Source organism: Sceloporus occidentalis, unplaced genomic scaffold, assembly GCF_023333645.1.
Source record: "Sceloporus occidentalis isolate IW3139 unplaced genomic scaffold, rSceOcc1.0.p SCAF_1, whole genome shotgun sequence".
Lineage (NCBI taxonomy): Eukaryota > Metazoa > Chordata > Lepidosauria > Squamata > Phrynosomatidae > Sceloporus > Sceloporus occidentalis.
In genome coordinates, this window is record NW_028316981.1 from 143,731,987 (window position 1) to 143,751,375 (window position 19,389).

The 19,389-nt window shown below is 42.9% G+C and overlaps 1 protein-coding gene across 8 annotated transcripts; it reads right to left on the bottom strand.

The window, feature by feature from the left end:
• Positions 1–1,758: 1,758 nt before the first annotated feature.
• LOC149322350 (mitochondrial nucleoid-associated protein 1-like) lies at positions 1,759–18,787 on the bottom strand. Of its 8 annotated transcripts, none has more exons than XM_089540217.1 (5): positions 17,814–18,784; positions 13,777–15,269; positions 8,633–8,740; positions 8,324–8,440; positions 1,759–3,469 (listed from the first exon to the last, which is right to left on the bottom strand). In XM_089540217.1, the coding sequence occupies exons 2-5, from the start codon at positions 15,263–15,265 to the stop codon at positions 3,441–3,443; spliced, it is 1,743 nt and encodes a 580-aa protein (XP_089396343.1). In that variant the 5' UTR covers positions 15,266–15,269; positions 17,814–18,784; the 3' UTR covers positions 1,759–3,440. The 8 variants fall into 8 exon arrangements, with proteins under 8 accessions (XP_089396343.1, XP_089396362.1, XP_089396318.1 ...); XM_089540192.1 differs by lacking the exon at positions 1,759–3,469 and having other exon boundaries at positions 7,209–8,440; positions 17,814–18,107; positions 18,229–18,264; XM_089540198.1 differs by lacking the exon at positions 1,759–3,469 and having other exon boundaries at positions 7,209–8,440; positions 17,881–18,786.
• Between the last annotated feature and the right edge of the window lie 602 nt (positions 18,788–19,389).

Genomic DNA, 19,389 nt, shown 5'->3' on the forward strand with positions numbered 1-19,389 from the left:
TCACTTCTAAATTATGAACAATACAACATATGCTGAGAAATGTTGGATCTGACTAAAAACTGCTGTAGTGCAATTTTCTGTTTGCACTGTGATCAATCAATTACCTACATAAAGCCTATCAGGAGAACTTGAAAGTGACTATGTTCGTTACCTGTTCTGAAGTACCAGAACTGATGAAAAATGAGCTTAGGTCTAAAGGCTAGCCATCTCAAGCGAACAAAGATTCTGGAAGAGGAAGACTTTGGTTCAGGGATGCAGTGATGGAATTTTCCAGCTGCGTGAACCCACAGTAGTCAGGCCAGTGTGACCTTGAAAATGAAATATGGGATACAAGATAGGAAAACATCCATCCAAGAAAAGATTGGCCTTTTGCAGACAGACTAATGAGGGATGTCTGAAGATAAGACAGCATCTGCACTGGAGGTTCCCTCCAGTTAAAATATACTTCAAAACTGAGAGTTTAGCGCTTAACCTCTCTGTGACTGTGAAATAATTTAGACCGTGGCAGTTTAGAAATGACTTATAAGTTTGTATCTTATTGTTACCATGAGTCTCTTAAATACATTTTATTGTTCTCTTATGACTACCAGAGAGTAAGAATAAGATTTATATTAAATTAAATTACTTTTTACTTTAAATTAATTTGAAATTAATTTGATCCAAGTATGTGTGTCTTTGGTAAGTTGATTACAGTTTGCTTCATTCTACTGCTGGGACTAAAGAATTCAAAGTCTTGAAGTCTCCTCATTAAAAAAGAGAATGAAGAACTAGGAAGGATCTAAAGCAGGTGCAACATGTTTTGATAAAGCATATTCTTTTATAAATCTGAGCCAGCATTCAATGACTGAATACAGGTTCAACAGGTACGTATGATTTACAGTCAGGACATAAAACCAATTAATCTGGGTACCTGTATGCACACATCAATCCTGCCCACACAATCATATCCTGTCTTATAGGAACATACACTTGTATTCATTATTAATGAAGACATCAAAGCTGAGAACAGTCAGCTTACAAGTCTGTAAAATTCAGGCATGTTTCTGGGCTTTGATGTCTGGCAAAGTCAGACATGTGCATGGTGACAATCTTATGTAAAGGTCCAGCTAAAAAGTAGAGAAGAGAACACATGGAGGGACGACTAGCGATTTTTTTTTTTTTTTGTGGGGGGGGGGGTTGCCAGATAGTTTGTGTTTAGCCTCCTATTCAGATCTGGCTTGGTTAAAATTTTGTGACAATCATCTAATCTAAGAATCCTGATCCCATGTTTTCTTCTTTTTTAAACTGGAAATTTAAAACGCTTAATTTTGCTAAACTAATGGGGATGTTGGATCAAGCTAGGATTTAATGTTTGAGATTTATTCTGATTTTCTTATACATTAGATGCTATCTATGTTGCCTTGTATACCATTTCATTATTTCATCAGCCTTTTGTGCTAATCACATTGCAACTGCTTCACTTTGTTGCTAGCCACATTAAGCTGTTATCTTACAACTTGCTTTATAATTAATATCTCATTATTTTACATTACCCACTGTTCTATTGTCATGTACTGCTTTTCACCATCTTGTCTATCATATCAGTAATTTTTAAATTTTGATTTTGAATATGCTATTGGTTCAAAGATTATTCTTCCTTCTCATTGAAGGTATATACCAAGAGTGGTACAGAAAGAGAACCCAGAATGTTCATCACTTGAGTGCAAAACTCATCTCTGATTTAAATCAGTGCCTATTTTTTTTTCTACACAGAAAACATTCTACCCAAAGGGCATTTCAGCAACTTAATGCAATGGATGTCTTCCCTCAGCAGTGGAACAGTGCATTATTAATGTTACTCCAGTTCAGCTTTAGTACAGTTTAAAGATCTTTACTGTAGTGCTATTGAGTGTTTGGGGATAACTATCTGACATACATTGTTTGATCCATTCTATCTTCAGATGGGTTAGCAGGTTCTATTAAGACAAAGCCAGGTCCTCAACTGATGTATGTCTTGTGATGCTTTCTGCATGGAGAACAGTTTTCAAGATAAATTTTTGTATCATTGTTCATAGCAGGATACTGCTCTTGCTAGCATAATAGTGTTCTAGCAAACAGAAAGTGTTTCAGCCATGGCTTTTACCTAACAGAGCAAGGTAGCAACCACTTCATGTAGAAGTTGTTCCGCTGGATGTCCCCATCAGCAGCCCTCTCAACTCACTGGTGGTGGTGGTAGCAGCAGTGATGCTTGCTTTTGACTAGTCTAGCCTGGCTGGTTAGCTTGTCTGCCTTCTTCCAATGTACCACTGAGATGAGCCTGTGATTGAGTGAGCAAGGAAAAAACCAACCAGCCCAGACCACACACTACAGCAGAGAACAGAGACAGGCATTGCTGCCACTACTGCATTTCAGTGGCTGGCAGGCAGATAACCAGAGCAAATAAACAGCAAGGAGGTATTGGGAGGACAGAGCTAATTGTATGTCATACCCAACTTTGGTAAAACTGCACTATACTGGTAAAACTACCCTACTGCTTTTACATGGTGGCACTCAATTGCCACTGCAGTTGGGTGGTGCCATCCTTTCCTTTGGCTCAAGGAACAGAATGTCTTGGGACAGCTATGTGCTTGTTTATTAAATTTAAACACAACCACTCTGCTGAATGTTATGCATATATCTTCTGCTGAGGCTCTGAGCTGCTTTGTGCTTCCTTGAGAAATTAATCCTGAAGTTGGGGAGGGGGGGGGGCTTCCTTCTGAGTAGAGAAGCACAAGACGATCAGGATGTATGAGAAGATTAGGGGACTCAGAGTTCAAGTTTTGTGAACTGCTTCAAAAGCTCTGAAAATCTGGATTGGAGTAACAAAAGTAAAGGGAGGGGTCATAAGAAAAGAGCTATATTACCTGCACCAGTAGATAAATAAACTTCTTTGCCTAGACTGGTGGATATGAAAATTCTGAGACTTACAGGCAGAGAAGACCTGGGCTTATCTGAACTGTAGTCACAATAAATGTTTTATAAAATGTGAGTGCGAAAGGGCCAGTTACTTTATAAATAAGAACTGCATGTGTAATGCCACACGTTGCCTCTCCATATGCCTAATATCAGCTATGAAAACATATTTATTTATTTATTTATTTATTTATTTATTTATTTATTTATTTCATTTGTATGCCACCTTTCTCCAGGAGGGACCCAAGGCGGCTCACAGATACTTGCCTCCAAGATGATGCTACATCCATTATCTTTTGCTAACAAACCAAAAGCCCCTATATAGTGCAATAATTTGCCCATTTATACTATGGCTGACAACTTTCTACCAAGAAGAATAGACAAATGACCATAGAAGAGTACTCATGTATGCATGACTCCTACAGCAGTCTTCTTCATTGTGGTATTTCTAATGGAACAAATCCATGTTCTTTTTCCACACATTCTTTCCATGAAATGCTCTTGGGTTCTCATCGATATTTCTGCCAGCGACTTTGTTCTTTCATGAAAAAGAGGAAGAAAATTAACACTTTAATTATTCAACACACTGATGGGTTGACAGCATATATACTTCATTTATGCTGTGGCTGTACCATATAGTTATGGTTGATGACAAGTACTGTGCTTTTAGTCCTTTTGGCAATGCTTTTATTTATTGCTATTATTCATGGATGCTCCAGTTTTACATCTTTGTTCTATGACCCTATGAAACCACAAAGTCTCTACTTGTGCTTTTTACCCAACCAGACAATTTAAAACTGCCATAATGACTTGAAATTTTCAGTGTTTTTTTTAACACACACACACACATTTTCTTAGGGCTAACTTTTAGTGGACAATACTGAGCATAAATGTCACTGGGTTTGCTAGAAGTATCATTTTTTGAAAAGAGACTTGGATAGAAGGGAAACCATTTACAGTTAGATAAAAGGAGACTAGATGTACTTCATTATTTATTTATTTAATTTTTATGCAGCCTTTCTCACAAAAAGGGACCCCAAAGCAGCTCACAAGTTGCAGGGAGCCTTTATATCTAAAGGTAAAATCCTATCTGTAAATTACATTAGTATTTACAAATGAAATTCTATATAACAGGCTTAGCTGGGCTTTAACATATGAAGCACAATGAGGCTTCTCTCTACCAAACACATACAGTTGGACTGGACTAGTAAAGATGATCTAACTGCATAAAACTATGCGCTTAATCTGCTGTGTGTGGATTTTGACTATCCAAGCCATGGTTCATTTTAGTTCTTTCACACCACTCGTGATGTGCTACATAGGGGGTGGCATATTTAATTAATCTACACCATAGTATTTATTTGGTGTGAAAATTAAGGTACAAGAAGAGTTTATCAGTATGACCACATTCTGAGTTACCTTGGGGGCATTTTTTTTTTTTTTTTTTACTTTTTTGACCTATGCAATGATAACTTTTTGCTCTGAACTCACATTCTCCCCCCCCCCCCCCCCCGTCTGGGAAACAGTTAAACTGATTCAAGTTACTATAAATACTCAAGACTGCAGCCCCATTTAATAATAATAATAATAATAATTTTTATTTATATCCCGCCTTTCCAATTGCATGATCAAGGCGGCTTACAAGACAAGAAACAATAAAATACAAGTAAAACATCACAATATAAAAAGTTTATAAACATCATTACTAGGGGTAGGAATGGGAATCTATACAAATCACAATTCACTAGGGGCAAGAAAAAGACAATATATTGCACTAATCCGGGGTCGAAAAACAGAGGGCAAGGAGCAGAGAAAAAACACTATTACCTAAAGTGAAAAAGCCAACTGGAATAGATGCGTTTTTAATTGTTTCTTAAAAGAAACTAAAGATGCAGAGGAACGGAGCTCTACAGGGAGCTTATTCCACAATGAGGGGGCGGCGATAGTGAAAGCCCTCTGTGAGGTCCTCACCAAATGGGATTTAGGGACCTCTAACAAATTGGTCCCAGATGTTCTGAGTGTGCGGGGCGGATTGTGTGGGGAGAGGCGGTCCTCCAAGTACCCTGGGCCCAAGCCATTTAGGGCTTTATAGGTCAAAACCAACACCTTGTATTGAGCTCGGAAGCGAATGGGTAGCCAGTGGAGATCTTTTAAAATAGGTGTTATGTGGTCTGTCCTGGAACTACCAGCGACCAGTCTGGCTGCCATATTCTGCACCAATTGAAGCTTCCGGGTTTGGTACAAGGGTTGCCCTATGTAGAGCGCATTGCAGAAATCCAATCGAGAGGTTACCAAAGCATGTACAACAGTTTCAAGGTCCCGACGGCCCAGGTAGGGGCGCAGCTGGCGTATCAGCCGAAGCTGATAACAAGCACTCCTGATCGTCGCGTCCACCTGAGATGTCAGATGAAGCGACGAATCAAGGAGTGCTCCCAAGCTGCGCACCGAGTCCCTCAAGGGGAGCGTGACCCCATTCAGGACAGGCTGACAAATCTCACCACCCGGAACCGAGGGACCTATCACCAGTACTTCCGTTTTCCCTGGATTCACACTGAGTTTGTTCTCCCTCATCCAGCCCATTACCGACGCCAAGCAGGCATCTAGAGGAGAGATGCCATCCTTAGTTACTGCATCAGTCGGAGACACAGAGAAAATTATTTGGGTGTCATCAGCATACTGATAACACCGCGCCCCGTGTCTCCGGATGATCTCTCCCAGCGGTTTCATGTAGATGTTAAAAAGCATAGGGGATAAAATCGCTCCCTGAGGGACACCGGATGTAAGTGCCCTCTTATCGGAGCGACAATCCCCCAGCTCCACCATCTGGAATCTACCCGAGAGGTAGGACCGGAACCACTGCAAAGCAGTGCCCCCGATACCCAACTCCCCCAGGCGTTCCAGAAGGATACCATGGTCGATGGTATCGAAAGCCGCCGAGATGTCCAAGAGCACTAACAGGGACACGCTTCCCCTGTCCATGCTCAGAAGGAGGTCATCAACTAAGGCGACCATGGCAGTCTCAACTCCATAGCCCGCCCGGAAGCCAGTTTGAAATGGGTCCAGAAAATCGGTGTCATCCAAGATCGATTGAAGCTGGAAGGCGACTGCTCTCTCGATCACCTTCCCCAAAAAAGGTAGCAGCGAGATGGGCCGATAGTTGTTATGAATCAGGGGGTCTAAGGAGGGTTTCTTGAGCAAGGGTTTAACCACTGCCACTTTCAATTTAGATGGAAACTGACCCTCTCTTAGAGAAGTATTAATGATGCGGTGCAACATAGTCAGCACCGCATCTCCCCCCTGAGCTGCCAACCATGAGGGACAGGGATCAAGAGAGCACGTCGTCTTCCTAACGCTTCGAAGGATCTTGTCCACTTCATCGGTACTAACAAACTCAAAGCGATCCAGTATAACTGGGGCCACGGATGCTTCGGACGCCTCTCTTACAGGACCTGCATAAATACTGGCGTCAAGATCAGCCCTGATCTGAGAGATTTTATCCGCAAAGAAGTTAGCTCTGGGAATAGGTTCTATTGAGAAAACTCAGACTTAATCTCAAGTAAACATCCGCAGCATTCCACGGTAGTGGAGATTATAAAACAATATCTCTGTATTTATATGTTCTTTGCTAAGTCATTTGAGACTAGTACATCCGGAGACATGGGGTGTGGTGTTATCAGTACGCTGATGACACCCAAATCTACTTCTCTATGTCTCCGACTGATGCAGTGACTAAGAATGGCATCTCTCTTCTGGATGCCTGTCTTAAGTCGGTAATGGGCTGGATGAGGGAAAACAAACTCAAGCTGAATCCAGAGAAAACAGAGGTACTTGCGATATGTTTTCCAAGATTTGTCAACCAGTCCTGGATGGGGTCACACTTCCCCTAAAGGATGAAGTTCACAGTTTGGGGGTACTTCTGGATCCATCTCTAGTTATCATCTCAAGTACATGCGATGGCCAGAAGTGCCTGGTACCAACTTCGGTTGATATGCCAACTGCGTCCCTACCTGGACCAAAAGGACCTTGAAGCAGTGGTACTTGCACTGGTAATCTCTCGTCTTGATTTCTGCAATGCACTTTACATGGGGCTACTTTTGTACCAAGTTTGGAAACTTCAATTGGTGCAAAATGCGGCAGCCAGATTGGTCACCAGAACACCTAGGTCAGACCACATAACAGCTGTACTAAAATCTCTTCACTGGCTGCTGATTAGTTTCTAGGCGCAGTACAAAGTGTTGGTCATTACCTTTAAAGCTCTATATGGTTTGGGCCCGAATTACTTTGAAGGAATGCCTCTCCCTACATAAACCACCCCGCACTCTCAGAACAACTGGGAAGAATCTCTTGGATTACCCAAAAACTAGACTAACATCAACTTTATAAATAAAGGTTAATAATAATAATAACTTCCCACGGAGCATTTACTGCTATGGCTCCCAAATTGTGGAATAGCTTGCCTGAGGAGATCCATCTTATTACCACCTTAGACGCCTTCAAGAAGGTACTCAAGATGGATCTCTTCCGGCGAGCCTATCCCCCTGATCTGCTATAACAATTATAAGAAGACACTTCATTTTGAGCATGCATTGGAAGCTAGATGTTGATAATGAATTTTTATAGGATTGATTATGTCCTATGAATGTATTTTAACTGAACTGTAATTTTAAATTTACTGTTGTACTCCTGCCTCTGCAGGGAGAGGAAGGAAATATACAAATGAAAACTATTATTATTACTACTACTACTACTACTACTGTTGTTGTTGTTCATTTAGTGACAGGCACATGCAATACACCTTGTTCCTTTAAGTCAGGGATGGGGAGCTTGCGCCCTCCAGATGCTGAAATGCAGTTTCCACCATCACTCTCCACTGGCTTTATTGCCTAGCATTGATGAAAATTGTGATCCAACATCTGGAGAACCACACATTCATCATGCGTGCTATACATCATCTGTATCTGGAGATGTTAATTAATTCAGCCCATTGGAAAGTATAATCCCACCTCCAATTCTCAACTCAGGGATGAAGAGAACATCTGCACTGACAGTCTCCATTTTCTCCTCCAAGTGCCCCCCATACAACGAATTGTTGACTAAAGCTGTAGGTTCTTTCTGTTTAAAGGGCATGAATCTGAACCAACTCCTTTTAGCCTGCATAGCAATACACTTTCCATTTCTGACACTATTTTTCATCAAAATGAAAACAAATTAGAAAGCTGTTTTTCAAAGACATTGCACATAGATCCGCACAAGCATCAAAATCCCTATGTACCAAATACCAGAAATGGAAACCGTCTCCTATTTGGCAGCACACTGAAGTAACAGTGTCCTCCTCTGTTATCAATGAAGAAACGTGGAGAAAGCTGATAAAACATCAGAAAAGAAGCCTTACTAATATGTTCATAGCTCCAGGCGTAGCTGAGGACACAGTAGCCTAGCAGCAGCATAGAGATCCCAGCCATTCTGCCCTTTTTTACATTGATGTACTTAGTGTAGTATCCATTCCAGGCTGTTTAGGAAAAGAAAAACATGGAAGCTGTTTGGTTATTCATGTCACTAGCATCAAGGATCCAGACTGAGGGTGTTCTTCTTTTGTCCTGCCCAGTCAGCCTTGACCTCCATGTCCACGTTAAAGCTGCTGTAACAACCACCACTCATCTTGATGTAGAATTGAAAGACACAGTAATTGATTTGCTCTCACCTCTGCGCGTTACTCTGAGCATCCCCTGTGGAGACAGGTCACGCGTGGCTAGCCAAGCAGGCAAATCTTGGAGTTTTACATCCATCAAACACCTTTCTGCCAAGGGAACTATTGAAAAGAACAGCAAAATGGATTTCTCTAACTAACACACACCTTCTCTCCCTCTCTCCCAGTTTCAAAGGTTATATGCCTGCACCAGCTCCCTTATGACTTAGAAACAACCTATGCAGTTCACGCTGCTGGACTCAATGCCCAGTATTCTCCTATGGGGACAATGGGATAGATTGTTCCTCTCTGAAGAGTAACTGACTTTCTAGGGACATTACAGCAGAACAGACTGTGAGATACATGGGATATGCTCACCAGAAGGACTGAAGATTTGTGTATTGAAAAGACCTCCATTTCAAAACAGTAAAGCTTTCTCTGCCTCATCCAGGAGCAAACTAATCACCTATTCAGAGGTGGGTGCTTCCTTGCTAGCAGGTACACTGGCAGTAGAAAGGGCTTCGGTCAGCCTTGAGAAATGGAGCTATGGTCAGTCCTTCTTATACACGGATTCAAGCATACACAGTTTGAAAATGTTCAAAAAAAGTATAAATTTCAAATATCAAACCTTGATTTTCCATTTTTTATAAGGGACTCCATTTTGCTATGCCATTATATTTAATGGGACTTGAACATACACGGATTTTGTTATACACAGGGGATCTTGGAACCAAACCCCAGCGTATAACAAGGGTCCACTGTATTTCATTCCAGCTGATCTGGTTACTAGGGCTAGAGTTGACCCTCCTACAGGAAAGAGGTGCTCACCACATGTACTTCTGCTGCTATATTTGTAGGACAAGTTACTAAATTTCAGAAGAGGAAGGGCAAAGAAGAAAGGCTCATGTCTTGTTTTCTAGTAACAGGATGCTCAGTGTGAACACATACTAAGAACTACCAGTTTTATGTGATCATGGGGTAAAATCCAAGATTCTCCAGGATCCAACATTTTGCCCATAAACTGAGTTATGTGTTTCTCCATCTGTAGTCATAATCTGCAGAGAGGTAACCTTAAGTCTGTTGTAGCAAAAACAACCGTTTTGTTGGATCTTAAAGACTTAGGGTCTTTACATTGCCCAGTTCGATTCCACTTTAACTGTCATGGTTGCTCTCTGGATGGGCCTTCTGAGCTGCCAGTCCCAGGATTCCACTGGAGAGAAACAAGGCAGTGAAAAGTGGGATAACTGCTTTATAATTAACCTTCCAAGTAAAGTTAGGCTAATGCTGTCCTGGTTATTTGTCTGCAGGCAAAGATCTTTTCATGAAACAGGCTTTGGCCAACTGATTTGCTATTTAGGAGTTTTAAAGGGATTGTAACAAAGTGGTGCTATACTTTTATTTTTGTTATCTGAAGTGATTTTAAAGTTTGAACCCAACCGTTTTACTATGATAGATTTAATGGTGTTTTACTGTTATAATTTATTGCAATTCAAAGCACCACACAACATGATTAAAATCACACAATTAAAATGTTTTTAATCATGTTGTGTGGTGCTTTCAATCTCAATCCTACTAGAGAAAGAAAGAAAGAAAGAAAGAAAGAAAGAAAGAAAGAAAGAAAGAAAAGGCAAGATATATTTTAAACAAACATCAAGGACTGCCTGAAGGAAGAGGCCTCTCCCTCCTTAACTGTCACCTCGGCCTCAGAGGGAGCGATCAGGCAGACCCAGCAACATCAGGGACTGCCTGAAGGAAGAGGCCCCTCCCTCCTCAACTGTCACCTCGGCCTCAGAGGGAGCCATCAGGCAGACCCAGCACCATCAGGGACTGCCTGAAGGAAGAGGCCCCTCCCTCCTCAACTGTCACCTCGGCCTCAGAGGGAGCGATCAGGCAGACCCAGCACCATCAGGGACTGCCTGAAGGAAGAGGCCCCTCCCTCCTCAACTGTCACCTCGGCCTCAGAGGGAGCGATCAGGCAGACCCAGCACCATCAGGGACTGCCTGAAGGAAGAGGCCCCTCCCTCCTCAACTGTCACCTCGGCCTCAGAGGGAGCCATCAGGCAGACCCAGCACCATCAGGGACTGCCTGAAGGAAGAGGCCCCTCCCTCCTCAACTGTCACCTCGGCCTCAGAGGGAGCCATCAGGCAGACCCAGCACCATCAGGGACTGCCTGAAGGAAGAGGCCCCTCCCTCCTCAACTGTCACCTCGGCCTCAGAGGGAGCGATCAGGCAGACCCAGCACCATCAGGGACTGCCTGAAGGAAGAGGCCCCTCCCTCCTCAACTGTCACCTCGGCCTCAGAGGGAGCGATCAGGCAGACCCAGCACCATCAGGGACTGCCTGAAGGAAGAGGCCCCTCCCTCCTCAACTGTCACCTCGGCCTCAGAGGGAGCGATCAGGCAGACCCAGCACCATCAGGGACTGCCTGAAGGAAGAGGCCCCTCCCTCCTCAACTGTCACCTCGGCCTCAGAGGGAGCGATCAGGCAGACCCAGCACCATCAGGGACTGCCTGAAGGAAGAGGCCCCTCCCTCCTCAACTGTCACCTCGGCCTCAGAGGGAGCCATCAGGCAGACCCAGCACCATCAGGGACTGCCTGAAGGAAGAGGCCCCTCCCTCCTCAACTGTCACCTCGGCCTCAGAGGGAGCCATCAGGCAGACCCAGCACCATCAGGGACTGCCTGAAGGAAGAGGCCCCTCCCTCCTCAACTGTCACCTCGGCCTCAGAGGGAGCCATCAGGCAGACCCAGCACCATCAGGGACTGCCTGAAGGAAGAGGCCCCTCCCTCCTCAACTGTCACCTCGGCCTCAGAGGGAGCCATCAGGCAGACCCAGCAACATCAGGGACTGCCTGAAGGAAGAGGCCCCTCCCTCCTCAACTGTCACCTCGGCCTCAGAGGGAGCCATCAGGCAGACCCAGCAACATCAGGGACTGCCTGAAGGAAGAGGCCCCTCCCTCCTCAACTGTCACCTCGGCCTCAGAGGGAGCCATCAGGCAGACCCAGCAACATCAGGGACTGCCTGAAGGAAGAGGCCCCTCCCTCCTCAACTGTCACCTCGGCCTCAGAGGGAGCCATCAGGCAGACCCAGCAACATCAGGGATTGCCTGAAGGATGAGACTTCTCCCTCCTTTAACTGTCACCTTTTGTATTGTATTACAATTTTTACTGTACACCACTATGATCATTGCGGAATAGCGGTCTATAAATAAAACATTATTAATATTATTATTATTATTATTATTATTATTATTATTATTATGCTGTCTATAGATTATTCCAATCCAGCTGCCCTGCACTAGATATCTACAAATGTTACCAGGTGAAGGAAAGCTGGCCTAAATATTACGCTACTGTTATACACTGTTATATACTGTTATAATGTTGCTGTCCTTGAGCAAGCAGGGATCACCAGCATTGAGGCCATGCTATTGAGGATGCAGCTGTGCTGGGCAGGACATGTTTCTAGGATGAAGGACCATCGCCTACCCAAAATAGTATTTTATGGTGAACTTGCCACGCGTCAGCGTAAGAGGGGCGCCCCAAAGAAGAGATACAAGGACTCCCTTAAACAACCCTTCAGGCTTGGCCAAATTGATCACCAACAATGGTCTGCCCTGGCCTCACATCGGGAGGCATGGAGACGCACTATCCATGATGCTGCAGTCTTTTTCGAAAGCTCCCGCCGAACGAGTCTCGAAGAGAAACAACAATGCAGAAAGAACCACAACCCGGAAACATCACCCAAGGAGACTTTCCGCTGTACTTTCTGCAACCGGACCTGTTTGTCCCGGATTGGCCTTTTTAGTCACCAACGCGCTTATACAAAGCACGGGATGAGTCCTTCCTGAATCTTCGTTTGCGAAGCAAAGCCAGAGAGTTATACACTATGCTCAATTCAGAAACAGAAAGGCACATGAAAACTGAAATCAGGAAAAATAAACTGATTATCTGGGATCAATTTTCTGTTATTTGTTGTAGATCTGGCATGCTAAAGCTTATATTAGACTCTCAGTGCTAAACTTATATTATTATACAGTTCACCACTACATACTGCAAATATAATCTGTGTAGCCTTTTTGAACATCCGAAATGGGTTCTGAGAATCTTTGATCTATGGAATAGGTAGAATTACTGTTTTCTCAAACAATCTGAAAATACATCTACATAGTTTTGCTTTTTGCAATGTCTACGGTGGATGTGGGGAAGAAGTGAAGTTAAAGATTAAAACACTACTGGTTTACACTCAACTAGTTTACTGGCCATTCCTTCATTCCCAGGCTATCCCAAGAACTATAGCTCTGTGAGAAAGGACCAGAAATGTCCAGAATACTCAGTAACTTCTCTGAAATGGCATTTTCCAGAGTTCTCTGGTAGGTGGATCAACAATAGTTAAACTAGTATTAAAACTGTATCTATCTATCTATCTATCTATCTATCTATCTATCTAGTTATACTATGCAGCTTGAAAATATATAATTGCTTACAGATAATGAGAGTGAAGAACAACATAATTAAAAGAAGGCCCTAGGGTGCATGCACATAACAAACCCAACTCTGGGTATATCCAGCTACATAGTTATAGCAGTTTGATACCACTTTAACTACCATAGCTCCTTCCTATGGAACTCTAGGATTTGTAGTTTGTAGAGGGAATTCTCTGCTAGCACCAGGAAGTAGACAAGAGCCTTCTGGCAAAGAAGGCCCTCACCAAACTACAAATCACAGGATTACAAAGGGTGCATCCACGTCAATTAAAGTGTCCCCAAACTGCTATAACCTTGCTGTGTCTATACACCACAGATGTTCTGCTTCTGTCCTATATGTTTTTTAAATATAAGCATCTTTAAGCAGAAATATAGAAACAATGGTTGCAAAAACCCATGGGAAAGGTTCCTTTGGAACATGGTTGGAGAGGTGAAAACTGGTCTGAAGATTGTGAATATAACTGTTGAAGATGGAGAGCAGCTGTGTTCATATGAGGTTTGGCCATTTCGGGATTTTGGTATGTGGCACTGAAAATCATAAGCCCACCCTGGTATATATTAAAATCAAATTAATTAACCCAGATAACCTATTCTATGAAACAAGCACCCAACGTATTTCTACACACTTAATGTAATAATGGCTCTCAGAAAACAGTCAAGTATTCATCTTTACCGTGCTTGCCTTCAGAAGGGAGAATAAGAGCTTGAGTTCCTGGAATTCTTACACTCCACTGAGGCAGCCTCCTTGAAAGCAAGCCCAGGCTGAGATAATTGGGATACAGTTCTGGAAAAAACTCCAGTCCCAAGGAATGTGGCTCCTCACTTCTGTCAGGGGCTAAAAGCCCATGGGCGCTAGTCCTTTCTTTCATATGGAGTGAGGGTGGTCTCAAAGATATTTCTGAGGTCACAATAGTCCTAGAAGGTAAAACAGCACCTTTTTCTAAGCTAGTTAAGGAACAGTTCAATGTTTTATCATAATATTTTTCTCCAAGTTCTTCTGCAAATTCAACATAGATCTCTGATTTGGGACTGGTATATACATGTGACCCTTTAGGATATCCTTCTTCTATTTTCAAAAATAAAGGATTTTTATCTATTATGTTTTTTACTTCTGCTGCCAGCTGAAGAGGAACACTGGGGACTTTTCTGTAGCTGCCCACAGAGCAGTCAGCCAATGTGTGTGCTTTACCTGAAGTGATCCCATCTCCCATCTTTCCACTCCAGACATTCCCTGCAAGATCAAGTCCTAAAACAGTCTTTCCACCCCCACTCTGTGTAACTTTAACAACTTGCTGTCCATCAGCTGAGTCAATCTTTTCACCTTCTGGGGATGATTTTATAGGGCATCGACTTGTCTTGGAGTTGCTGATGGCAGCTCCATTCAATGAGATGTTTTGAACAGAAGACTTAGGCTTCTTTCTCAACACTTTCACACGGTGGTTTTCAATCACTAGTTCAATTCTGTCAGTAATTCCCTCAGGAATGGGTTGAAGATCTTCAGTGGAAGAATCAGGCCAGCTAGATTCATTCTGCTTTCCAACATCCCCCTTACTATGCCTGTGTTTGGCAAAAGGTTTTGTTGTTTGGCTAAGAGGTTCAGAAGTAAGTTTTGTACTCTGAACTGGTAGTTCTATTGCAAGGTGAGGCATCACCTCCTTTCCCTCTGATGTCATTTTACCTCTGCTTTTCCTTATTTTGGATGACTTCTTTTCAAGTGTCATTTCTGAAACTACTTTTTTAGCTGACTTTGCATGGACCTCTTCTCCTGGGGCTCTTTGTCCACTGCCTTTGGTTTTGTGTGTCTTTTCAGTAATATGCTTAATTTGTGTTTGTGTAGCATCACTTGCATGCAGATTGCTGCTTGGTGCTATCCCAGCTATTTCCAACTCTTCTAAAGGTTTTATTGTTCTGTTACTGGTCAGGTCAGGCTTGCTCTTCTTGTTGTCTTTTTGTGGGGCAGTTTCTCTGCCTTCAATCTTCCCTTTCTTCTCAGTTTTCAGCAATTCAGGCATGACAGAACTGCAGACCTTCACAGAAGGAAACAAAACTTCATTTGAGTTTGGCCCTCCTGCTATCTTACAGTGAGGCAGGTGTGACTTGAGCCGTTTAAATGTTTTTTTGCAGTAAGGGCAGATTTCTCTTCCTGCAGGACTGTTGGCCATTCTTCTATGTGGAAAAGAAAGCAAGACATTAAAAACTGGCAAACTTCCTACAAATAGAGACTGGGCAGAAGAGTTGGTTCAACATTGCCTCGCTGTCTTTTTTTTAGTGTATTTAGCCATCTCATTCTATCTATTCTATCTGTCAGAATGCTAAGAGGTTTAAAATTTATGTTCTCTGCTTTTCAGAAACAGCCTTGAAGGAAAACAATTCACTTTGAGAGATTAATGTCAGGATTTAAACACAACCATAGGGCCAGGAATGGCACGTATCCCCAAGGGACAGGTGCCTCACCCAGAAATGGAAAGTTAGGATCCATTGGGCCACAATTCAAAAATGCACAGGATTAAAACTTTAAATCTGCATGACTATACGAAATACACTGAATCACACATTTCCTGGGACTGACAGTTGGTGGCTGGCAAAGATGTAGTGGGGAGGGGAGGGGGGTGAAGGATTCTGCTTCCAAAATGCATTTTTCCTGCATTTCCCAAATTTATAGAAGTGGTGAGAGCAAGACAATAAAACTTGATCACGCTTTTATATTTTCTGTTTATATTTTCTATGTTCACATTCCCTTTTTACCTTTTCCTGCCCCTTTTCTCTAGATGCCTAAACTCTATTTTTAGACAATCAAGTGAAGTTTTACGTTACTGTAATGCTAGAAATCTGGAGACTGAAAGAACACTTCATGTGGGGGGGGGGGAGAATTTTTATCTGGGGGGCAATACCTTCATCTCAGCCCCATAACTACATCCCTGGATATGTGGGGTTTTTGTGTTTTAGTCTGGATGCTCTTACAAGCGTAAATCTTGGTTGCAAAACCACCACCACCCCTTCATATACAGTCAGCCATCCCTATCCACAGATTCTGCACTGGAGAATACGACCATCCACATCTGATTTTTTTTTAATCCAAAAAGCAAACTTTGATTTTGCCTTTTTATATAAGGGACACCATTTTACCATATCACTTTATTCAATGAGATTTGAGCATCCACAGATTTTGGTATTCTTGGAGGTCCAGGAAGCAAACCCCAGAGGATATCAAGGACCCATTGTACATTTTCAGAGAGGTAGCAATGGCAGTCTTTTGCAGCAAAAGTAACAGTTTTGCAAGCAATATTTAAGACTATATGAGGGGAAAACGGAGGGAAGCAGCCCTTCTCATAGAAAACAATAGAGTCAGGGGACTGGAAGCCATGTAACAACAACAAAGCATTTTTGGAAGCAGGCTCAAGTCTCCAAAAGCTTATGCTACCAGCTTCTTTCTTCCAGTTAGTGTCAAAGGTGCTAAAGATCCCTTTTCATACTACTTTTCCAGACCAACACAGAGAGGCCATTTAATAAGGAGTTTATCACACTTATTTCAGCATTAAAGAGACTTTAAAGCACATTTAAAGCATCCCATAAATAAAGCGAAAATGGCAATTAATTGCACGAATGATCACATGCAATTGCTCAAATACAGTGATATTGAAAATACATTGTCGCTGAAATCTCAAAAGCAAAAAGATCCATGTTTCTGCTTCTTTGTGACCACTTTAATGGCAGGCTTTGTGCGACACTGTGTAAAATTGTTTTGTGTAATTACGCCATTTTCCCGGGATGTTCACAGGATAAACTCCCAATCTCCCTGGTGTGATAAACTCATAAGAGAATCTTCTAGCAGGAAAGAACAAGTCCTTTAGCTTGCAAAGAAGATCCACTCTGCAGCTCACAGAAGGAAGCACCACTGGACGCTTTGTTCCTTTGTCAGGGGCTAAATACCCTCCCTCAAGGCTTCAGATCCCATCTGATCTCAGGCTCAACCCTGGTTAGCACTTGGATGGGAGGCAGTCAATGAATGCCAGGTGTTGCAGGCTCTATTTCAGAGAAAGGGACTGGCATAACCACCTCTGAGGTTTCCTTGCCTAGGAAAACCCTATGAAATTCGTGGGGTCACCCTAAGTCAAGCAGGTGACTTGAAGGCACACAAAAAAACAGGACAACTCCATCTCTCAGAGAGAAAAGGATGAGTTAGTAGCTTGTATGATTCCTTAGAAGGCAGGGCAACTAGATGCCCTGCTTTTGCTTTTTCTTATTATAAAATATTTTCTTAAACATAAAAAGGCATACAGAAACAAATACATCAACATCAATGTACACTCATGTATAATTAAGACACACATACGTAAAAACCATGAAAAAAATAAAGTAAGTTATATAAACAACCGTAACATACATCCAAAACATGTATTTGCTACACTGATATTTACTATGTTATTATACATAAATGCCCTGCTTTTTCCAGGACCCGTCCTCCATCTCAACCTTCTGTCCAGGAGGAATTCCCCCAAACGTCCTCCATTTTGAGCAGGGCTAAGAAGGATGCACTTAAGATTTCCATGAGTGTTTTTAGCTTTTCTTCCATTTTGATTTAATTTGTTATTTGTTATTAATTGGAGGCCCTACATCTTGCAGTGAGAACATCTGCTAGAAAGGGTTCCTGTCTTAAGAAAGTCTGTATTGTCTCCTGCAAAGCCCACCTCACCCTCCTCCATCTCTTACCTTGATTTGTGAAAGTATAATGGAGGGATTTCAGGAAATGGTGATGCTGGCCATCACTTCTTCTTACCTCTTTGCAGCTGTGAGTAGTACTTCCAGCTCTAGCTAGAAATGGAAACCGAAAGTAGAGTGAAAGGAAGAAGCCCTTGGTGCAACAGCTGCGCAGGGCTCACATGATGATCTGCATCCTCCTCTCACTAAGGTCCAAAACGCACCCTGCTGCAGAAAATAATCCACTTTGGCTCAATGCTAGGGGATCATGGGAAATGTAGTTTGTTGTGAGGCATCCAGCCTGCTCTGCCAGAGAGAGAGAGAGAGAGCTCTGGTGCCCCAATAAGACTACAGTTTTCCCAGGATTCCCCAACAGCACTGAGCCAGGGCAGTGAAAGCAGCCTCAAACTGGGTTTTTGGACTTAACCTTGTGCAAGAAGTTGTAGCAGAAGGTTTTGTGGACTCAGAGCCAAGTCTAGGAAAAGCTGGTGCTACACCTTAAGTGCCAAAGAGTGCCACAAGAGCCCCTTGCTCTGAAGCACGCAAAACCCATTGCGCTCCCCAAACTCTGCCCGTTAAGAGGATTGTGGACTTCAGCTCCCAGAAGCCTCAGCCATGTTGGCCAATAGTCTGGCATTCTGGGAGATGAAGTCCAAAAGCCCTTAAAGAGCACAGTTTGGGGAGCACTGATATATATAGTATTATTACAGTACCCCAAACTGTGTCCTTTAAGAGAGTGTGGGTTTTTATGGCTGGCCTGGGATTTGAACCCTGGTCTCCAGAGTCCTAGTCCAACGCTCAAACCAAGGTGGCTGTGTGTGTTTCATGGAGGAATACAGGACTTGAACGCTTTGCTTTGCTTTCAGTGTGGCAGCCAAAAGAGAGAGATTGTGTGTTTGTGCGTGTGTTAATTCGACGCGCAAAATGCTCCCTGCGCTGAGGTAAAAAAAACGCGAACTGGTCTATTATTGAGCCATTATTGAACGTCGGCTGCGTCTACACTGCAGAAATAACCCAGTTCGAGACCGCTTTAACTCTTTCCTGGCTCAAGGCTACGGAATCCTGGAATTATAGTTTTCTGTGAGACATTTAGCCTTTTCTGTCAGAAAGGGCTCTGATGCCGCCACACAAAAAACTACAAATCCCAGAATTCCACAGCATCGAGCCAAGGCAGTTTTAAGAAAAAGTGGTGTTTGTTTATTTACAGAAAAACGGGTATAAATAATAAAGTTTTATTTATTGTTTTATTATTATTATAATTGTGCCAAGGAGTGCGTGAAACACAGACAACGTTCAAAACGCGTCAGAGTCCTTGAGGCACTCGAGCCTCACATAATAACACAAACGCCTCTTGTTTTTTATATACGTAACGTTATATATGTTTTCCCCGCCTCGGCGGAAGTAAAAACATTCAGCCCTCCACGCATGCGCAACAGTGGGGGCCAATGTTTTGACGACAACGCAGCTGCCGCGCTTGTGATTGTATAACCCAATGCGTCACTGTGCGCGCATGCGCACTATTGGGGACGGCCTCAGCTTGGGCTATTAATGCGCCTGCGAGGCCGAGGCTCCTGAGGGGGCGTGGCTT

Coding starts and splice junctions, on each gene's coding strand:
- LOC149322350 (XM_089540198.1), bottom strand. CDS start 15,265: ATGGCCAACAGTCCTGCAGGAAGAGAAATCTGCCCTTACTGCAAAAAA. Junction 8,741..13,776: donor CCCTTCTGAAGGCAAGCACG/GTAAAGATGAAT, acceptor TCTTTTCAATAG/TTCCCTTGGCAGAAAGGTGT. Junction 8,441..8,632: donor GCTCAGAGTAACGCGCAGAG/GTGAGAGCAAAT, acceptor TTTCCTAAACAG/CCTGGAATGGATACTACACT.